Below are 20,781 nucleotides of genomic sequence, written 5' to 3'. Positions count from 1 at the left end.
ATACAGAGTAAACAGAGTATAAATACATTTTAAACAGGATGTAGACACTATAAACAGAATAAATACAGTGTAAACAGAGTATAAATACATTTTAAACAGGATGTAGACACTATAAACCGAATAAATACAGTGTAAACAGAGTATAAATACATTTTAAACAGGATGTAGACAGTAAAAACAGAGTATATACAGTATAAACAGTGTGAACAGAGTATATACAGTGTGAACAGAGTATATACAGTATAAATAGTGTGAACAGAGTATATACAGTGTGAACAGAGTATATACAGTGTGAACAGAGTATATACAGTATAAACAGTGTAAACAGACTATATACAGTATATACAGTATAAACAGAGTATATACAGTATAAACAGTGTAAACAGAGTATATACAGTGTAAACAGAGTATATACAGTATAAACAGTGTAAACAGAGTATATACAGTGTAAACAGAGTATATACAGTGTAAACAGAGTAAACAGAGTATATACAGTATAAACAGTATAAACAGTGTAAACAGAGTATATACAGTGTAAACAGTGTGAACAGAGTATATACAGTGTAAACAGAGTAAACAGAGTATATACAGTATATACAGTGTAAACAGAGTATATACAGTGAAACTATAGAGTTCCACGTGCCATTGTACTGCACAGATAGGAATGAGCGACATGTCGCTTTCAGCCACCAGAGGTCGCCGTGCACCCGCGGACGAGAGCGGCCCGCGCGCTCTCGTCCTTTTTGCGCTGAGCAGCGGGTCCGCTCCATGTGCGAAAGTAAACCCTCTCCTGATTGGCTGCGGCCCGGACGCGGCCATCTTATGCTCTCCTGTCAACACGGGCACTTTACAAAGGAGCACACGACTCGACCCGCCGCTCTCCGGCGCTGACCCGGGGCGGCACCGCACCGGCAGCAGCAGCAGCTCCACCGCCGCGCTCCCCGCGAGTTCATCTCGCAGCCCACAGGCGCCATTGTCGCAAATTGCCTCCGGTCCAATCACAGAGGAGCTCACTGATATGCAAATCCGCTGTTATCGCGGTCACGTCAGCAGCAGGCGCTGCGCAGCGGTCACCAGCGGGAGAACAAGTCACAACACACGCACAACTTCACCGGTAACAGCGCGTCTCCGCCCGGAGCTCCGCTGCCTGCGTCGACCCAGGTGAGACGTTACACTTCGGCTGGTACAAACCTGACGAGCGGAGAGTTCCACTGAGGCGGAGAGCTGTCACAGTCCTGACAGTGCAGAGTGGAGCTCAGCTGTTTGATGACACCGTCCTGCTCGGTGAGTGTGTGTGTGAGAGAGAGAGAGTGTGTGTGTGTGTGTGTGTGTGTGAGAGAGAGAGATCTTCCCGGTAGAAACCACCTTTCCTCAATAACTTGTCCGCGCTGTAGTGTAGCGCGCACGGCGGAGGGTGCTCCCTCACTTTCTCGCAGTTTCGCCGGGTGGTAGAGAAGACGCGCACGGCTCTGAAAGTAGTCCTCCTCGGTCATGGTGGTCCTGAACTGACAGCGACCAGCCACAGTCTGCACGGCCCGGCACGGCCCGGCCCGGCAGGAACTTCAACGTGGACGCGTGGAACTGTTCGCCAACACTTCAGCAGCTTTAGCGAGGGACTGAAAACAAAAAAGTCCGCAAACAAACTAGTCCGTAATCATCACGGACACCATGGCGGTCGACCTCTCCATCCACCTCCGGCCTCCTCCTCCTCTTCGCTGAGGGAAGCGTCACGACACCTCTCTGGATCCTGGGGCTGCTGAGGTGGTGGGTGTTTGATTTACTGGAGCACGTGTGACTCATCTGGGGGCTAATGTTCTTTAATTTAACACCCAGTGTCCCACGTGCACTTCATTCTGTTTCCACTTGTCGAGCAGTCTGTGCTTCAAGTGGCTCAACACATCGCTGCCTCGCTGGATCGACAGGCACCGAGCGAGCAGGGGTGGAAGCCACGGAGGGATGCTGACTTCAGTGGTGAGCACTGGGAGACATCAATCTGGAAACACGAAGATCATCTCGCTGAGTTGAGAGCAGTAGTAGCGCTTTGTTTCAAAGCAACTTCACTTTTCATCCCTTTGCATCTTCCTCGCCAGGCATGACCCCCTCAGTCCTCTTCACCCTGGTAGGTTTGATGCTGCTGACTGACTCTCGTTAGGCCCTGTATGACACCAGGTCCAGGTTTCAGTGGCTACCTCGGGGCACTTGTGTACACAGCTCTTGTTTATGTTAGGAGCTGCACGTGTTTGGATGATGCTTCACATGATCCACAATAATGAAGGAAACAGCTGGGAGTCTACAGAGGCTGGAGGACACGGTGGGTTCCTTTGGACGACATGGGGCTGTTTATAGGTTAGCAGTGGCTCAGCTTTGGCTAGCAGGCTTGGTAAAATGGGCTGCATTGATTCAGGGGACATGGCAGATGTGGTGATATGATCATGTGTTATTGATCAAACACAGTTGATCAGTTTTAATTTCTTATACCTCCAATTTATTATTGTCGTTCTAGCTGGAGTGCACTGTCAGCTTTCAACAAGAGTACACCCTGGCTTCAATCTTATTTTGAATGTCACCAACAAGACACAAGCTGCAAAACAGTTGTTGGAAACCATTACGTCTGCAAAGGAGGTCATGTTTTCATCAGCGTTAGTTTGTCATGCAAAACCTACAGAATTTCTATGAAACTTGGTGGAAGGATAGTTTGGGTCTGGAATGAATTCATAAAAGTTTGGCGCTAATCCAGATCAGGGGCGGATCCTGGATTTTTCGTTTCACTTTCTTTACCACTCTAGATCTTTTGTCATTGATTTCCAGAGTACAGTTCATGGACCATGCAGACAGATTTTCCTGTGTGTGAAATTTGGTGCTGATCCAAATACAAATCCAGATGTAGTGGATTTAAATACGGTTTCATAAGGGGACTGTTGGACCTTGGCGGAGGTATGCGCTCTACTGAGTGCCATCCAAGTTTCAAATAAGATAAAGGAACTGAATGGGTTGAATACATTGTGTTCATTAAATGAAAATGATCCAAGCATCAAAGATGTTGTCAATGTTTGGCACAAATCCCAATTTGAGATGGTGTAATTATCATGGCAGTGTGACTTGGAAATTTGTAATATTCTACTGTTCAGATGTGGCCATTATGCATACATTCTTCTGAGACACTTAATTTCACATGCCTCCCATTTCACTTGTTGATGGTATATAACATAAATCGTCATTATGTTGCCTAAACATCTAAGTGGGACAGTCACACGTTTCCTTTATAAACAGGACCCATACTGAAAGCAAAGAAAATACTAATATAAGGAAAAGGTTAATTCTCAGCAGCTTAGCCTATGTTCTAAATACATGTGCTAATTTACCTCCTTGCTATATGACAACATACTGAAGTGTATGAGACATAAAATATAGACTTCATGAAGCTACTCTCAAGCTTTGAATTAGCTGCAGTACAACTGGTGTGAAAGTAGAAGAGCCTGAATATACATTTTTAGGGGGTAATATTGATATTGTAGTGTAAAAAAAATCCAATACTGCTATATTGGCTGATTTAAAAAATAATTTGGAATGATTCCTTAACTCTTGTTATCAAACCCATATGACAAGGAAATGTTGTTTAGGCTTGATATTTTAGAGTTTAACTAAAAACTTACTTTATTACCTACAAATAAAAAGGAAAAAACAAAACAACAAAGTGTATTGATCTATAGAAGAAAGAAAATGAACATATTTTTTATGTGAAATGTAAACACAGTAAATAACTCACCAGGCAACACAGGTTCCAGTCCAGGCTCTGGTCATCTTACGCCGAGACTACTGCACCTCCCTCCTGGCTGGTCTGCCTGCTAGTTCTATCCGACCTCTGCAGTTCATCCAGAATGCAGACGCTCTGGTCTTCAACCAACCTAAGTTCACTCACACTACACCGCTCCTCCGCTCCCTTCCCTGGTTACTAGTGGCTGCCCGCATCCATTTCAAGACACTAGTACGTGCGTACCGTGCTGCCAACGGATTAGGCAATATCACAACTGTTTGCTGTCCTGGCTCCTAAATGGTTGAACGAGCTCCCCATTGACAAAAGGACAGCAGAAAGTCTTCACATCTTCCGACTACACTTTGGTTAAGAAGATGATGTGTAATAACCATCGTCAACTATGTGTGTTGATATTTAAAAAAACAAAACAAAAACATTAAAGTTTAGTTGCACTTATATATTGCATTTACATGTAGCACTTGTAGTTTGGATTTCCACCGCTCCTCACTCAACGTGAGCTGGGCTTCACTGTGAAGCACGGTACAATTCACAACCATTATATATCGCTCTTTCAAATTGTATCATTAAAATGTTGCTTTGGAAAAAAATGACTGCAAAGAAGGCGTGATGGGGCGGCATTCATTGTGGGTTTGTGTTGCAACTGTTAAAATGATCAATGCTTTTTCAGCCTTCCAAGAAGACTTGAACTTTTAGGTGCCAGTTTCGTTTCGGCTGGTCACGCACCTCTTAACTTTTGTCAGTTGGTGCACGCTGCGCATGGCCGGTCCATACATATCATTAATGTCTTCATTGAAGGAGCTAAGAGATTCTCAGATGGCTCCTGGGGGGAGATTACTGCGACTGTTGGTAAAGATGAGGTATTCTGCAGGAAACTATGGAAAAAAACTTAACGTCCGATTTATCTCGGTGAAGAAGTGTGCACAAACCAGAAGAGGTGCTGTTGGAGGATACAAGCTGGTGCCCAAACTGTTATGTTTGAGTACAGTCATCTTCGAACTTTTTCACCGTTGTTTGGTGTTGGTTGTATTTTTGTGTGATGGGAGGGCTAAAGGAAACAAATGAAGATTTTCATGGTCTGCAGGTTGATTGTCAAAAATGTAAACTGAAGCTTTCAGTGTTACCTGCTCTTCTAAAAGTTCTGCACATTGTGCTGCTGTGTGCTTTGCTTGTCTGCTGACTCTACTCAGCCTTAGGCAAATATGTTGACAATATTCACTTTCTGACTCTCTCTCTGAATATATATGTTGTGTATTTGGATTCAAGGATGTTAGGCCACTTCTATGATGTAGTCACAGGACACATTTCTGACCTCCTGTTTGAATCTGAGTTACTCATTTTCCTTGTTAGTTATAGTAATAGTTACTAGAATTTTAAACTCTATACCCATACCAAGGGAAATACTCATTACTTTGTAAACCATCATGTCCAGCTCCCATATTAACGTTAGTTGTTTCAGTATTAGCCAAAGCTGCTAGCTTAACTATTAATTAACAGTTGGCTAATGTGGCTATCGGCTAATGGCTAATGGTCCAATTGCTAACGTTAACATGTAACATATAATAACTGTTTAATACTTCAATTTTGTTGAAACAGGAGCTGACCTGTCAAAATTCACCCGGGTTGTTGTGCTACTCGACATCATCACATTGTTTGCTTATCAACATCCTTAGTCTGTCCGTGGTGGTTTGCCTTGTATGCAAAATGCACCCAAACAGCACTTTAGCCTTTTTCATTTTCAAATAAAACTGGTTGCAAAGGCCGTTCAGTAGCAGCACTTGCCATGTTAAGTTAGTTTTATGCTCAGTGTTGTCAGTGTGTTCATGTGATCAGCTGCTAGTGACAGAAGGGGCTGTGTGCCTGCCTTTCTGCAGCGGTGCTGTGTGAAGTTTTGTGTGGTTTTGGTCATTTGAAATGTATATTAATCCATAAAAAACAATAAAAAAGCATCCATAGATAGTCCTGACTAAAAAAATGTCTGCTTATTTTTGCATGTGTGCCTGTGTGCATAGCAAGTCAGCATATAATGACTGACCTGGGTAAGCTTCTGTCACCCACCGCCGGTCTGTGGTTGCAGAACACACACACCCACACACACATAGACACGTACACAAACACACTGAGCACACACTTAAAGGGCCTCATCTGCTTCTGTCCCTAGCTGTTGAAATTCTATCAGCTGTCTGCACTTCTCACAAATTCTGCAGCAGCAGGGTAGGCCGCTTCATTGGTTGTGGGGGTGGAGGGGTTGAGGTACATTTGTGTGAATGTGTGTGTTAAAGGGGAAGGGTACAGGAAGAGGCACCTGCTGGTGGCTGGCGGTTGCTTTGCACCAGCTGCTTTGCTACACACATGAAAGGCAGCACTGACAGATAATTGACAGCACCAAATTTCCTTCTGACCTAGTCATTGCCTGCCTTTTGTGAGCTTTCTTAACATCAGATGGGAAATCATGTCATTCTACTGACCTACTGAGTATATATTACTGATTAAAAGGATGATAAAGAGAAATAGAGCAAATAGAGAAATACTTGAGAAATCACAGACTGAAACTGTTGTGTTTACTGGAATGTTTTCTTAACAAACTAAGATGTGATCCTTCTCTAGACTGTTCATTATGTAGTCTTAATCTGATGTTAATGTTTTATATTCATATTTTTTGTTTTTGGACAGGGACACAATATAATGAACATGCTGTAACAACTAAGACTCATTGGGACCAGCTTGGATCCAGTGACGTTCCAAAAGTTCCAGTCAGCCTCTGGGCTCTATCATGGAATTCTTTGACGATCCCAGCCTCTTTGTTGGAGGTTTGGAAGGACTGGACGAGGATGAGTTTCCAACAGCACCATCACTTGTGGATGAGCTGAACCTCAGTGCTGATTTTGAGCCCCTCCACCAAGTGGAGCCTCTGGGTCCAGGAAAGCAGCAAGACATAATGCCACCAGTTTCTACCCAACAAGTGATGCCCACTTATGGTCAACAGATAGATCACTACATTGGCATTAAGGGACAGAATATTACAGGGCAAACATTTTCTGGTCATAGAGGCACAGGTGCTGGAGGTGGCAGCACAATGCCAGAGCAGCATGGCCAGTACCACAATGCAGCCATGAGCCAAGTGCCTCAGTCCAATGGGCTCTTTTGTAACAGTAGCAGTCCAATGTGGGGCAACCAAGACCAGAATGGGAATATGTTCCACCCTGTATCTCAACAACAGCAACATCAGCAACAACAGCTTTGTCATCAGCAGCAGCAACTTAATGTCAGACAACATATACAACAGCAACAACATCAACCCTGCCGTAATCCACAACAGGAGCAGCAGCACAGAATGAGGCAGCAGCTGCAACAACAGCAAAGTCATCAGCAACAGCTGTTAAACCAGTGCCAGTCCCAACAAATTAACACACAGACTATGTCCCTGCAGCAACAGCAGCATCACAATTTCTCTTTTCACCAGGGAAGTCAGCAAGTTCACCATAGTCAACAGCGGGCTCAGCACCAACTATCTGTAGGAGGACAGAGATTCCAATCAAGGGCTCTGCCAAACAAGTCTTATTTGGATAGTCAGAATGCTTCTCTGAGTGGGACTTGCTTACAGCAACATCAGCAGCAACATGGTTCCTACCGTTTGACCTCAGTAGGCCAGGCCTTCTCTGGGTCAGGACTGGAAGAGCCGAACCTGCCCTTCCCCATGCATTCATCATCTATGGTTCTCTCCCTGCCCACATGCTCAGTCAGTTCTGCCCCTGCTTACCAACTGGCTCCGTACCCTGCTTACCCTGGAGAGCCTGAAATACCCAGTCTCAATCAGCAATCTTTGTCCAAAGCCTCAGGGCCCACTCTCACCACCAGTGTATCTCTCACTTCCACAGTATCTGAGCTCTCAGGGACAGTGTGTCAGTTTCCATCCACAGGAGTTATGAATCAGCAGCACACTAAGACCCCAGGTACCCAAGTAGATGAATGTCCTTTCCGGGCCCTACATTGTTCTGGTGAAACTCAAGGAAGCAGTGGGTCATCTGAGATGTTTGGTGAATCCATGAGCTGTTACCCAACTATGGGCAGCCAGCTGCCCTCCGCACAGCCTCGGAGCTGCGGTGCCATCAACACTAATGGATACCAGGCTTTGAGAGATGGTCTCCTCACATCAGAGGCTCAGGATGGAGACTTGGAGGGACTGGAGCCTCCTGACCTCTTGCCTGACCTACTGCCCCAGCTGGAGGCTGCTCTCAGCCAGCAGGATGAATCCAACTGTTCCTGGGCCAGTTCCAGCATGGAGAGGGGACATGAGCACAGTAAACCACCACCTGTTGAGTACAGGGAAGAGAAGGTAATAACATTATTTCTTTTATATCCTTGAAAACTACAATGCATTGCAAATACATGGCTGGGTATTTTAGCAGAGAACCCCCTAAAGTACAATTCTATCTGCTCTAATTTATATGAATACAGTCTGTGCAAGCTGTCCTTAACCTTTTTTAGTTCTCAGGCCAGATAATAGATGAGAAGTGAGGGGAGAGAAGGTTAATAAGTTGACATTTAGTGAAGACATTTGCTGTAATAAAGGCTCAATGCTTGCTTTACTAATGGAGAACATTTCCTTGCTGACATAGTATACTATACAGGAGAATCCAGTCACTCATGTAATGTTTAACCAACTATCCCAGATAGAACATGTGCCTGTCTAGTAGCAAACCTACAATCAGTGGTGGAGTGGGGGGAGGTGGAGAGGCAGTACCTTGGGCCATCTGAAAGCCCTCTGAAAATGATAATGGTCTGACCAGCCTGTCCTGCTCAGCTCGCCGACAGCAGGTCAGGCCTGATTAGGCTAAGAGTGGCAGGAGTGTCTTCAGGACTTAGCTGTAAGCATACTTAGGGCTATATCAAGATGTGGGTCAGGGCAAGCCAGAGGCACTTGCACACTGCCTCGCTGGAGTGTGGGGGAGGTTGCACGCTGTTGTGGTTGCTGCCACAGTCTCTGTGTGTATGCGTGCACGTGTGAGAGAGCAGGCGGGAGGAAAATAGCATGGTGAAGGAGAGTGGTTAGCACTTGAGGGAGGGGGAGGGGGTCCGGGGGATGGAGAGAGCAGTAGTTCATGGAAAAAAGGAGCGCTTAGGCAAGAAAGGGAGGGAAAGAGACAGCGAGGACGAGCAGTGAGAGGGAGAAAAGAAGCGGAGGGGGAGGTTGAGCGAATGCATTAGCTGGCTGTAACAGGCTTCAGGCAGTTCCTGGACCTCAGTTGGCTGGTAACTTAGCAGCATCCACACATCCTCCTGGCCCACAAGTGACGCATGGTCAGCAGCGAAAGCGGCAGACGTTTCATCATGGTGTGAACATTTCAAATAAAAAGGACATGAATATCAGTACATCCATGGGTTCTTTTTGATAAGATTCAAGCAGTGTTAATGCAAGATTCACACGTTTAACTACAATTGTACATGTTGTCTTTTAAGGCAGTGGAAACCGATTATCTCTAATTTAAACTAGACAAATGCACAATTATTCACACATTTATATCAGAAGAGCACTTGTGTTTGGTATGGCCCACTACTGAAAAAAATGATATCTCAACATACTGAAAAAAAAACTAAACTGTAGTTGACATTTTTTTACCAGTACCACATTTTCTGTATCAGCACCTACCCAAGAGTGGCAAACAGGATTGACACTTACATTTACCGTGTGAGTCAGTAATTTAGATCTCTCTAAACTGGGCTCTCTGAGTGGCCACAGACCCATTATGTCCTTCTACTTCTGAAAACAAACCTATGTCTATGAGCCAAAACACAACCTGTGTGTTGAGCACTGCCCCAACTATCCCCTAACAGGCTGTAGGCAACAACAAAACTGGCGGCCTGCCTAAACCAGAGTTCATCCACACAACCTATTTGCCTGTCTGTAAAGGTCCTTGATTGAATTGGGCTGTGAACCACAGCCATACGAACGAGCCTCTCCCTGTCTGTGTCAACATCCAGCCCGTGTTGATGCTTACAGGCTGACTGTGCTATTCATGTGCACTGATGTGTGAAGAGCCTGCTGATAGTGTGTTTGCTGAACAGGCAAGGCATCAGGAGATAGCTGCCCACTCTTCACTCCCCCGCAGTGAATGTGGCTAATTAGGATTGCCAATGGTTGTAATGGTCAGCTGCAGCTGTGATGAGCACCCGGGGTTCAAGATAGAATAGTTGTCCCAGGTTACTGTGTTCAGAGGTTAAATTGAGTAAAAGTAATGCGATGGACTCCGTTGCAATGGATCTAAATTCAAATCAACAGATGTGGGTAGAACTCTGGGCTGTCCGGGAATCATTTCAACAATATGTATGAGCTGTAAGTGGCTTTATCTGAGGAAGTAGTTCTGGGCTGCATGACCCACTATGTATTGCTTACCTGTACTTAAGTGAGTCAGCAGCCACTTTTTATACTATGACTAGTCAGGAAGTGAAGAATGGTGTGTCAGAGATGTCTGCGCATGTTTAAGTGGCAGATTTTTCCTTTTTGTGATTTTATTTGTAAAATAAAGTCTTTTCTAAAATGGATTTCCCAAAAATGTACTATATCATTCTATAGTGTTGCATACATTTCTTCTATGACGTTTCATTATGTGGAGGGAGATGCTGGAAAATATGTTAGTGTTAAAAAGTGTTGAGGCTGATTTTCACACTTTAAAACTGGAAGTTTTGTAAAGTGTTTTTTGTATTGTTGATCTTAACAATGCCCCAAATGCAAAAAGGAAACTGGTTGTGGTGATTTATGGAGCAACAACAGCTCATTCAATATACCCCTTTTCTCTGCACTCAAACTGAAAGAGGATGTTCGCCACCCAGATCTCAGTCCCACCCTTTTGGTACCTAAGGAACCATCATCCATTTAACACTGACATGGTTCATCACCTTTCAGATCATACACAAAACCAGGTTGCTGGGAGAAATTAAGAAATTAGAAACCATGTTTTAATGAACTGCAAAGGGTGGTTACTCTAAAATCTATGTAGCAGCTTTTCAATGTATTTAAACACAATAGTCCTTTAAGTGTATTTTGTTTGATTATGAGAATTTGTACATGTAAAAGGAGTATTTGGGCCACTTAAACAGAAAATAATCCAGATTCCAACCTTTTTCTTGCGATATTATGAGAATAAATTTGCAATATTTAAAAAAAAAATGTAAATCAATGAAAATAAAGTTGTAATTATAATTTTAGGCTATGTCATATTAGAGTTGGTTTAGCAGAAGATCAGCCTTTCATCTGTGGTAAAATAAGGACAGTGGAATATCTTAAGTTATACTAAAGCTTTCACAAATAACAAAATACTTAATAATATAACATCTTGTGGGTAATTATTTTCATATCAGGACTTTGATATTATTGTGCAAGAAACGTTCTATTCTGGAGGAAGAAACACATGGACTTGGAGGAAATTGCTTCTTTTGTGGAGGAGTAAATGTTTGATAGTGGTCAACCACAAGGCTATTGTTGGTTACATCTGTGTGATAGTCGAAGGAGTTTTGTAGTTTCTCAGGAAACAATGAGATTGGTAATCAAGATTTTGGATATACAAGGAGTGAAACAGGTTCTCCATGCTGCTCCAAGTTTTTCATTGTTAAATTACAACTCAGTTTTCAAAATATTATAACTTTTTCTCATTAAATTGTTACAAAGCTGCAGTTGGGCCTTTCTTTCTTTTCCATGGGACATCATATCAGCCTCCTGTATTTTGATATATACTGGTAGATCTTTTTTTTTTGTCATGGCACTTTTAAACTTAATGCTTTGCTTTGCAGTTTTTGTTCCTATTGCCACACTCTGCTGTAAAACCAAAGGCTTCAAATATGAGGGTGCAAATGCTGAACAGGCTAGAAACAGAGATTGAAGTGGAGACTGATGGATCCTGATGGCCTGGGCTGCTCTAGCCATTTCAGGCCCTCAGGCAGTGACATTGACCAGATGCCTCCTCCCCGGCTACCTGTGTGGCTGATTTGTTATCTGTGAAGGTATCTAGGTATCAACCCTCTCTGCCCTGCCATGGGTCCAGAGCTGATGTCGCCAGTAAGCAACTCAGGTTATGTGTTCCCTTGCAAGAATGGCTAGTGTGTGTGTGTGTGTGTGTGTGTGTGTGTGTGTGTGTGTGTGTGTGTGAGATGGTGGCTTTGTTGCTTACTGACCTCTGTTGAGGTTTATATAACTCTAAGGCAACCAGCTGACCAGACTGGGCAGGCAATGCCATAATCAGCCCTGAAACATGACACCATGCATCACCCCAGCCCTCACCCTACCACCCACATGCAACACACATGCACATTTAGCACACACTCGCGCACAAACCCCTGTGAAACCTGCTGCTTCTGTTGTCACATGGTGATAGGCTGTCTCACTCATACTCTGATTACCCTCCCACCCCTCACCCGCCACCCCACTCCTCTCTCCTTTCCCACCCCTTCATGCTCACTCTCTGTAAAGTGTTCTGTGTGCATGCATCCGGCCTCCCCGGCTTGTCTGTTTTGGAGGCCTGCCAGATAAGGGCGGGGGCGGGGGATAACTAAGGGTCAGAGGTAAACAGGAAGTCAGGCGGTCTTTGCTCTGGGCTGAAGGGGAGGGTTCATTGAAGGAGGCAGGGGCGGGCCTAAGAGAGGAGAGGGAGGAGGGAGTTGTACTCGGATTGACTGTGTCAAGAGCATGTGGGAACGCTGCCAGCCCAAACTGCACAGTAGGTCTGAATTTAAAGCATGTTCTTTTATTCTGCTTTTCTCTGCGCCCTTCTCTCTTCTGCTTAATCCCAAAGGGATTAGAGACTTTTATTATTTTTTCAGGGGTGATGAGTGTGTGTGTTTTTCTCATCGGTCAAATGTGGAGGGTTTTCGTATGGGTGTGTGTGTTGTGACAGGAATGTGAGGCTTCGTGGTTGAGAAGTGAGGCAGCTTCCTTGAACTCATGTTAACCTTTGACTGGTGAAGAATGGAAAGCTGGGAGGTTAGACTGCTGCAGTGTCTCTGGATATGGAAAGACATGATTTTATGGGAGAACACAAAAATGTTTAATTGACCTCATTGAAGAAGAGGAAATTTGAAAAGGTGTGAAAGGGAAATGACCTCCTTGCCCTTGTGTATACAACTGACACATGGACTGTTGTGTTGCAGCAGGAGGAAGAGACTGCGTGTGAAAATGTTGGAATGAAACATATTAAGATCAAATAAAGCTTGAATAAAAGGTTAGTTTAAGTTAGTAGGACTCTTTTTTCATTGAGTCTGTCTCCCATTCCAGTCAACACATGGTTGTCTGAGCCACAGTTTGACTTTGACAAAACGTAGTGTCGGTCATGCTGTCCACAGCGACGACGGTTGGCTGACTGGTTACTGATTGCAAGTTCAGCAAACAGGTTTGTGTCATTAGGAAGTCATTAGCTTGTTGCCATGGACTCCAGTGTTGCAAGGCAATACTGTGTTTATTGAGGTGTCATGTGTGTATTTTACAACATTCAGTTTCTGTTGACGGCACTATTGACTCACTCGGTTTAATGTTTACTTATAAGAAGTAAGGTCTCTGTCAAAACTGGCACGTCAATTTATCATTACTTATTGTGAATTGAGACGCACTGTCATCATACAGGATCATAAAGAGGTAAAATAATATTGGTTCAGTGTTTTCCAAAGAATTTGATTAAATCTTTGGCACTTAAAAAAAAAAAGTTAGACAAGCAACTACTGTGCCCTGTATATTTTGGTTCTATGATGGCACAATTGGGCCACATGAAGGGCAAAAAAATATGAGATTTCTAAAATAAAGTTGGAATATTATGTAAAATGAAGTTATATTAAGAACGTAGAGTCCTAATATTACCAGAATAAAGTCAAAATATCATCAGAATAAAGTTGTAATTTTACAGAGGGAATATCAGATATCAGAAGACTTTATTCTTGTTTGTGTTACCACCTTATTCTTGACATCAAAGAAGGTTGTTTTCTTCTATTCGCCACCAACACACAGCCTTTCATCTTTTTATTTTCATCCACTGACTTCTTCCATTTATTAACATATTTTTTTTTTGTGGTCATGTTTCTACACACTCTTCAACATTAACTTTACTTTGAATCAAGATGCTGCTTTGACATCACTGCTGCTCTTTGTCTTCTCTGTTTCACAGCTCAGCAGTCACTCTGATTGTCACCATGATTGGCTCCCTACTCACTTATGAGTATTTACAGCCACAATTGGATGAAATGCAGTGGTTACTGAAACAGTTCAGCCTTCATCTGACTTGTTCTCAAATATTCTAGACTATAGTGTCAGTGGCTATATATCCTTGTACCAAAAAAAAGTAATAATCTGATTTAAGGCCTTTGCACACTGAGGCCATATGTGTCACATCCTTTTTTTTAAATCCATCATCCAATAATAATCACACACAGAAACCTTGCACATGGAGTCCGATGCGTTATATTATTATTCTCAGTAGGAGATACAATGGCGTCGAGCAGTGAGGATGACTTTTTATAAACTGTGAGGATCAAGAATAATTTAATCTGATCAGGAACTACCAAATTATTCAGATTGGTTCCAAGTCTATTTCAGGATTTCAGTGAGATCATGTATTAAAAAGAAGAAAACAAATTTCTGTGATTCCAATTTGATCTTGAAGAGCTCAAACAACTCTGGAACACCTTTGTCAGATAGGCAAATGGCGAATTTATCTTGTGCCAAAAAACTTTAATGATGGACACAAGTTTTGGAATCGCTGTGTTAACATTGTTGATACAACGTGAGGTTAGAGTTTCAGATTAAAAAACTTCTTACCTGGTGTGTTAAGATCACATGCTACAGGAGTGGTGATCAAAGATCAAAACTGACTTTTTTACCAGTGAAAAAAAGTTCGGAGTTACACATCTCAACCGTAGTGGAATTTGGTCCTATACTTAGTTTCAAGCTAAATCTCTAAAGGAAACACGATATTTCTACATTTTCTTCATATAATTGGCGTACAGATGATCCTGTTAAATATCTTCTATTTGTTGATGGTGGAAGAGCATGTGCCAGGTCTCTACCATTCCACTGGTGATTGACATCACCGACACCTGCCTCGAACTGAGCAGGAGGTAGAGGGGAAAATAAAATCCTTACTTCATCAATTCCTGAAGGCTGCAGGTCGACTACACACCAGCTCTGTCTTGCTTGTGCGCAGATGTTCGTAGCTGCCTTTGTGTGTGTTCCTCTTTGCACAGGCAGTGGCCCTGCTCCTTCTTTGCACTGCTTTAATAATGAAGGAGTTGTAAAGGTCTGGCAGTAAGCCCCTCACTGAATTCTCTTCCACCTCATCCCTTCCTTACTCCCTCCTTCCCTCCCTCTCTGTCTTTCACATCCTTAGGGACCTCCTCTCAGCTTCACTCTTCGGTTTGCACTGATGTTCCATTTAATGAATGGCATCATCTGGCTTGCTTGTTTTGCACAATTCAGCCTCACTTCACAGCCTGGTGTCTGACCTACTGTGCCATCTCTGATTCAGAGAGCATTATGTCATTACTCAGAGCAACTACTGTTAAAAACAAGCCTTAAAAGAAGAGGCTTCACAGTTAAGTTTGAGCAGTGTAAAAAAACAGATTTCTTTCTTCTGCAGAAGATGAATCATGTAGCACCTGCAAAAACTACCACTTGTTTTGAAGCCACCTGTGCTGTGCTTAAGTCCAAGTTACCAGAGGCTTGTTTAAAGGAACAGATCCTGGTGATAAACTTATCTTTTGATCAGTGCTGATCCCAGGTTGAAGAGACCCGTATGTAGTTTAATTACAAGTTTACTACTTCCTCCTAGGAGGTTATGTTTTCGTCTGGGTTTGTTTGTCTGTCTGTTAGTTAGCAGGATTATGCAATAACGGACGGATTACCATGAAACCTGGTGGAAGTATGCCATATGGGTCAGGGAAGAACCAACTAAATTTAGCTGTTGATTCAGAACTGCATTTTTCAACATTTTCATTGATTACTCAAAGAATAATGCATGAATCTTTGTGAAAACAACCAGGCATGTTTTATGGACTGTTATGAGTGTGTGCAATTTGGTGCAGATCCAAAAAAGAATCTGGATCTAGTGAATTGATATGTGGTTCTATAAGGGGACAGTTGGGCCTTGGTGGAGGTATGTACTCTGCATAGTGCCTCTAGTTACAGGCTTACAGCATCGATCTTATTTAAGTAGGTTTTTGGACCTACTGGTGTTTGGAATAAAAACTGTGGGAGTTGGCTGGTTATTGTGAAGTGTGTTTCTCTCTGGATGGATCATGTCTTGCCATTTCTCACTTTCTCGCACAGTGCAAGCCCTTAAAATATCATCTTAAATCTCACTGAGCGACCATCGTCTGAGCTGACACTTGTAGATGCCTCAAGAAAGACAGATGCCTTAGTTAGAATCACTGCCTGCTATTCCCACTTATTGGGGCCTGATTGATATAGAGCCAGGCTCAGGTTGTGCTCAAACCTCAGTCACAGCTGTCTTTTGCAGGGGTCAGTGGTAAAGCACCATGTGAAAGCAACATAGACATGAAGCAAATTAACCCACAAGGTGTTTTGCGGCTGTACGATCTGAAATGCTTCAACTGAATGAGATTTGCTCATCAAGTTAATGTCTGCTTCTTTTTAAGGCTACCATCCACATACATGATACTGCACCCGATGTCCATAATTCTACTGTTCATGACAGATTCTAGCATTTGAAATAGTAATGATCAGCAGAAACGCTACTTCTTTTTGTCCACTAAGGAGAGGAAATCATATGTTGAATAGTAACTTATTACACACTGCTTCTCAGCTGTTGAAAACTGTCAGAAACCTGTTGAGTAACTTTGTTACCCCTACAGGCTTTACCCTGTTATTTGAAGTATGTGAAAAAAGCATGAGACAGCCCCTAATGCTGGTTAGTATTAATACCACTGCTTATCACATGATTGTGGGTTGCTCTTACTTCCTTTTTGTATTCATCCACTGTCTTGTAAGTCAAATTAAGGGGGCAGGGGGAGTCCTGATATAGTTAATAAACAGCCTCTTCAGATGATGGCAGACCATTTTATCCTTTACCATGCGCTCCTGTTCTCTGTCCTCACAGTCACCCCCTAGTGTTCATTTCCATTCAAACCAGATTGGGACTAAATCCAACATGCTGTTAGCGTAGCTCTTCTCATGAATCTGTCTGCACTCAAAACTCTTATCAGCAGCAGGACTGGCTGTTTGTGCTGAACTTGATTAAATAAGGGACTCAATTAGCTGCCTGCATAATACCAAGCTAATAGGCCGTCTTTGTTAAAGCCTGTTGGAGGAGTTCCTCGAGAGAGTGGCAGGGGTACGGCACTGAGATGTGCCCCTGCTATAGCTGGACCAGTGAGTTAATTGTATCAAGTGCACTAATCGCTGTGTTGGCACAGAATTAACCTGGTGTAAAGATTAGTGTGTCTGTGTGTGTGTGTTTTGCGGAGTAAATGTGTGTGAAAGGAAGGAAACCTTGTTTGAATTTGTCCTTGTTATTTTTCTCCGTGTGTGTGTGCGTGAGTGACACACACAAAGAATTGGTAGTGAAAGCTTGTCCCACTAAACTGAACAGATTTTTTAAGAACTTTTTATAATTTTGGTTATCGAATTGGATTAAATCCTGAGGATACAGCAATATAAATGTGTGTATCTTTTTTATTGATCTGATATTAATAACAATAAGGTGACATACAACTCCCAATATGATAATAAGACATTTTCTTGTCTTTCACATATGAAAAACCCAGCATAAGTCAGACATGTTCACAACAACAGGAGAGAGCGTTCAGACAAGGGGTGGTAGAACATGCAGGAGGCAGGACATTACGTATAAATTCTGCTGCAGAGATTACGTGTTTTTCTTTATAGCACAGCAATATCAGTGTCGGCCTTTATCACCAAGAGCTCTCGAATATTGTTGCTTTTCCAAGTTAATATCAGCCTGTCAGCTGCTGGTCAGAAACCGAAAGTAAACAAGAATTTCTCCTCTTGCTGTGAACTCCTCCTGTGGGTTTTTATGGACAGTGTTGGTGGAAATAAAGCTGTTTTTTCAATTTTGCCTCTGTTGTGTGTTAGAAATGTCATTGATGTGTCTACCTGCTCTTACCAACTTCTCCTGTCAAAATCTTTGTTGTCACATGGGCTCACCCGGACATTGTCCAGAGGTTTCATTTGGGGGCTTGCAGGGGGAGCTCTGGACAATGTCCGCAGCAAGTGACTTGGACATTTCCTTTCTCACATACAGCCTGTTTGGATAATTTCAGGAGAATTTATAGGTTCAGAGCATGTCTGAAATAAGCTATGGGCATGACTGGAAACTGTCACTTTTACACACTAAATGGCTTAAACTGTCTAGTTGCTCAAACCATATCCTGAAGTTTAATTTATGAATGCACACTTTGGAATTTACTTTACTGTCTGAATTTATTATCAAAGTTAAAGGTTCAGTGTGTAAGAGTTAGGGGAAAGGAATTTTTGGCAGAAATTGAATATTAAATAATCCTTGTAAAGGTTTCACTGGTGTGTCATCATCTAAATTGTAATTGTTGTTTTCTTCACCATAGAATGGGCCCTTTATATTCAAAAACGTTATAATTACAGTGAGGCCGCCATTTTTTTTATTGTTGTCCAAACTGGACAAACTAAAACCTTTTGAGTTTTTATGACATCTGAAGTTCACCACAGGTTCTCTTTCATGTCGGGAAGGGGAGGTTGAGATGAAGAGTATCCAACTGCAACATGCACCTTAACCTCTAGATGTCTCTAAATTATACACACTGAACCTTTAAGAGACTTCATAACAGCACTTGGTTGGTTTTGGTTTATGTTCCTGAATCAGTGCGAAACTGTTAAATATGTTCCTTTGAGCAGGGCTGCAGGGGAGTAAATCCCCCATTTGCCTGCTAGTGGATAGTGAGCACCACCCAGATGTGAAGGATTGTTGCTGTATGACTTTTTGTCCAGTTATGACATAAAGAAACAACACTCAGACCATGATGAATGACTAACACACTTATAACTGAAATGAGCAGTTTTTTATTCTGTGAACTAGTGCTGTCCCCTTCCCCCCCTGGGTCTTCATCTGGCTAAGTGAGGCTGTGTGGTCATAGTAGAGTGGGTAAGACTCTGGTTATGCTTTGTTGGACTGTCAGCAGCTCCTCTAGAGGGCACCATGCTCAGCTACTGTTACTCTTGGCCCTGATAAAGGATCATTAATGCATGGTGCTGTACTTAATTGGTTGAGGAAGCATCGCTGTGTATCATGTCTCCTTTCATTCATCAGCCACACTCTAGTGTGGCTGCAAACTGGCCTGTAGCCGGAGGTCTAATTAGTAAAAGGCTAAAACCTTTTTTTTTTCTGCATCTAAACCTAATAATGAAACCCATGAAGCCATAGGTACTAGATCTATCTATCTATCTATGGCTTTGGCATCTGTGGTGTTTTTATTTCAGTGAGTGTAGAAGGATGCATCTTTTTTTTTATGATCACTCACCTAAATCTATATGACACTGAAAAAAGTACAGTGATTGCAGACATTTGGACCCCATTGTCTACATATTTTGTATTTAATATATTTCCACCTTTCTGTCTGTATGGAACCTAATTACTTTGTTAATCAGCTATTGATTGGTGAATAATCCTCATTTTACACGTCTTGTTCAAGGTGTACAATTTGCGCCGTCATTCTGCCTTGCTGTTCTATAGAAAGAGGGGCCGACACAGTTGTCACACAATCTTGGGGCCCATTGGCAATAGTCTGACAACGAATTAGCCTCTAGGAACAAAGACCAATAATTTGGGCACTCCACATGGACTGTTGACCCGTGGGCAACCAAAGCCTGCTCAACCATGATTGACCAAAATAGAGACAGAGACCAGAAAGCTCCTGCACCCAAAATCTTGTCCCTCGCTTCCAGATTCTGCATATTTTCATGCACACAGTTAATAGAGATAACTCCTCATGCCTCTGACTCCAGAACACCAGCGTTCTAATAAGATCACATAATGTTGCAACAATATGCAGGTTTGCCTAGATTATTATAAACAGCACAGGGTGGCATAATGACAAGTTATATTACTTGTAACATAGCAGGATCGCTGTGTAAAAGGAGCCACTGTGTTCAAGTCAACTTAAAGTCAAATCTCAGAAAATCAATCCTGAACCTGAGGGAAAACTGGCTGTCCTGTGTTGGACGTTAGCTCATTTCAAGTGAGAGAATCCCTTGATGCTGCGTTTTTGTGTTGCAAGGACTGTTATTATTTAATTTAACTTCTTATACAAAATATGTGACAAGTTTAACAATATATTGAGTATTTGTATACAGAGACATTTTGGATTACTGGCCACTGATCAAAGAAAATAACCAAACTCAAGATAGAGTTTCAGACATGCCGATCACACATGCACAACACAGAAGAACATTCTCTGCTCAGACTCGTTCAACGCAAGGATCTCACCACAGGCAAAGGCAGAATGTAGTGTATTAATTCCTCTGCAGAGATGGTGTGATTTTATCTACAGCACATTATCACTGGCATTGGCCTTTTTCTCCAAAAGATCTCTTGACATCTTAGTCTGTGTCTTCTGGCAGCGTATTTACCTGGAGATAATAGTATTCTTGTTGTTTTTTAATTTTTTGCATCTGTCGCAAAAACTGGACTTTAACTTGAGTCCTGGATAGGGATGTCACGATATGAAATTTTGGTGCCACGATTATTGTCAGAGGAAATATCACGGTTTCACGATTATTCTACGATATATTATTGATACTATATAAGGAAAAAGACACACAACTAGGGATGTCACGATATGAAATTTTTCCTTGATTGTCTGAGGTAATATCACAGCTTCACGTTTTTTTTACGATTATCGGTACAATAGAAGAAAAAAGAATCACAACAAGCAATATATAGATAATAGATAGCTAATAATATAGCTTATGAACTAAAATATTTATTATAGTCATCAACTTTATCCAGTTAGTTTTCATAGTGTAA

At 42.4% G+C, this 20,781-nt stretch overlaps 1 protein-coding gene across 11 annotated transcripts in view; it reads left to right on the top strand.

Annotated features, from left to right (window-relative positions):
- Positions 1-825: 825 nt before the first annotated feature.
- chd9 (chromodomain helicase DNA binding protein 9) overlaps positions 826-20,781 on the top strand; it is a 77,209-nt gene continuing 57,253 nt past the window's right edge. For 6 of the 11 annotated variants that reach the window (XM_020079967.2, XM_069514462.1, XM_020079966.2 and 3 more), the window contains exons 1-2: positions 826-1,284; positions 6,446-8,108. In XM_020079967.2, the coding sequence (XP_019935526.2) occupies positions 6,546-8,108 (1,563 nt within the window). In that variant the 5' untranslated portion in view covers positions 826-1,284; positions 6,446-6,545. Of the gene's footprint in view, positions 1,285-1,363; positions 2,120-6,445; positions 8,109-12,397; positions 12,488-20,781 lie in introns of those variants that run through there. The other 5 variants (XM_069514650.1, XM_020079969.2, XM_069514128.1 and 2 more) reach the window with 4 other exon arrangements.

This window comes from Paralichthys olivaceus, chromosome 1 (assembly GCF_024713975.1).
Source record: "Paralichthys olivaceus isolate ysfri-2021 chromosome 1, ASM2471397v2, whole genome shotgun sequence".
Taxonomy (NCBI): domain Eukaryota; kingdom Metazoa; phylum Chordata; class Actinopteri; order Pleuronectiformes; family Paralichthyidae; genus Paralichthys; species Paralichthys olivaceus.
Note: the sequence above shows the minus strand (reverse complement) of the source record. Positions and strands in the feature narration are given on the sequence as shown.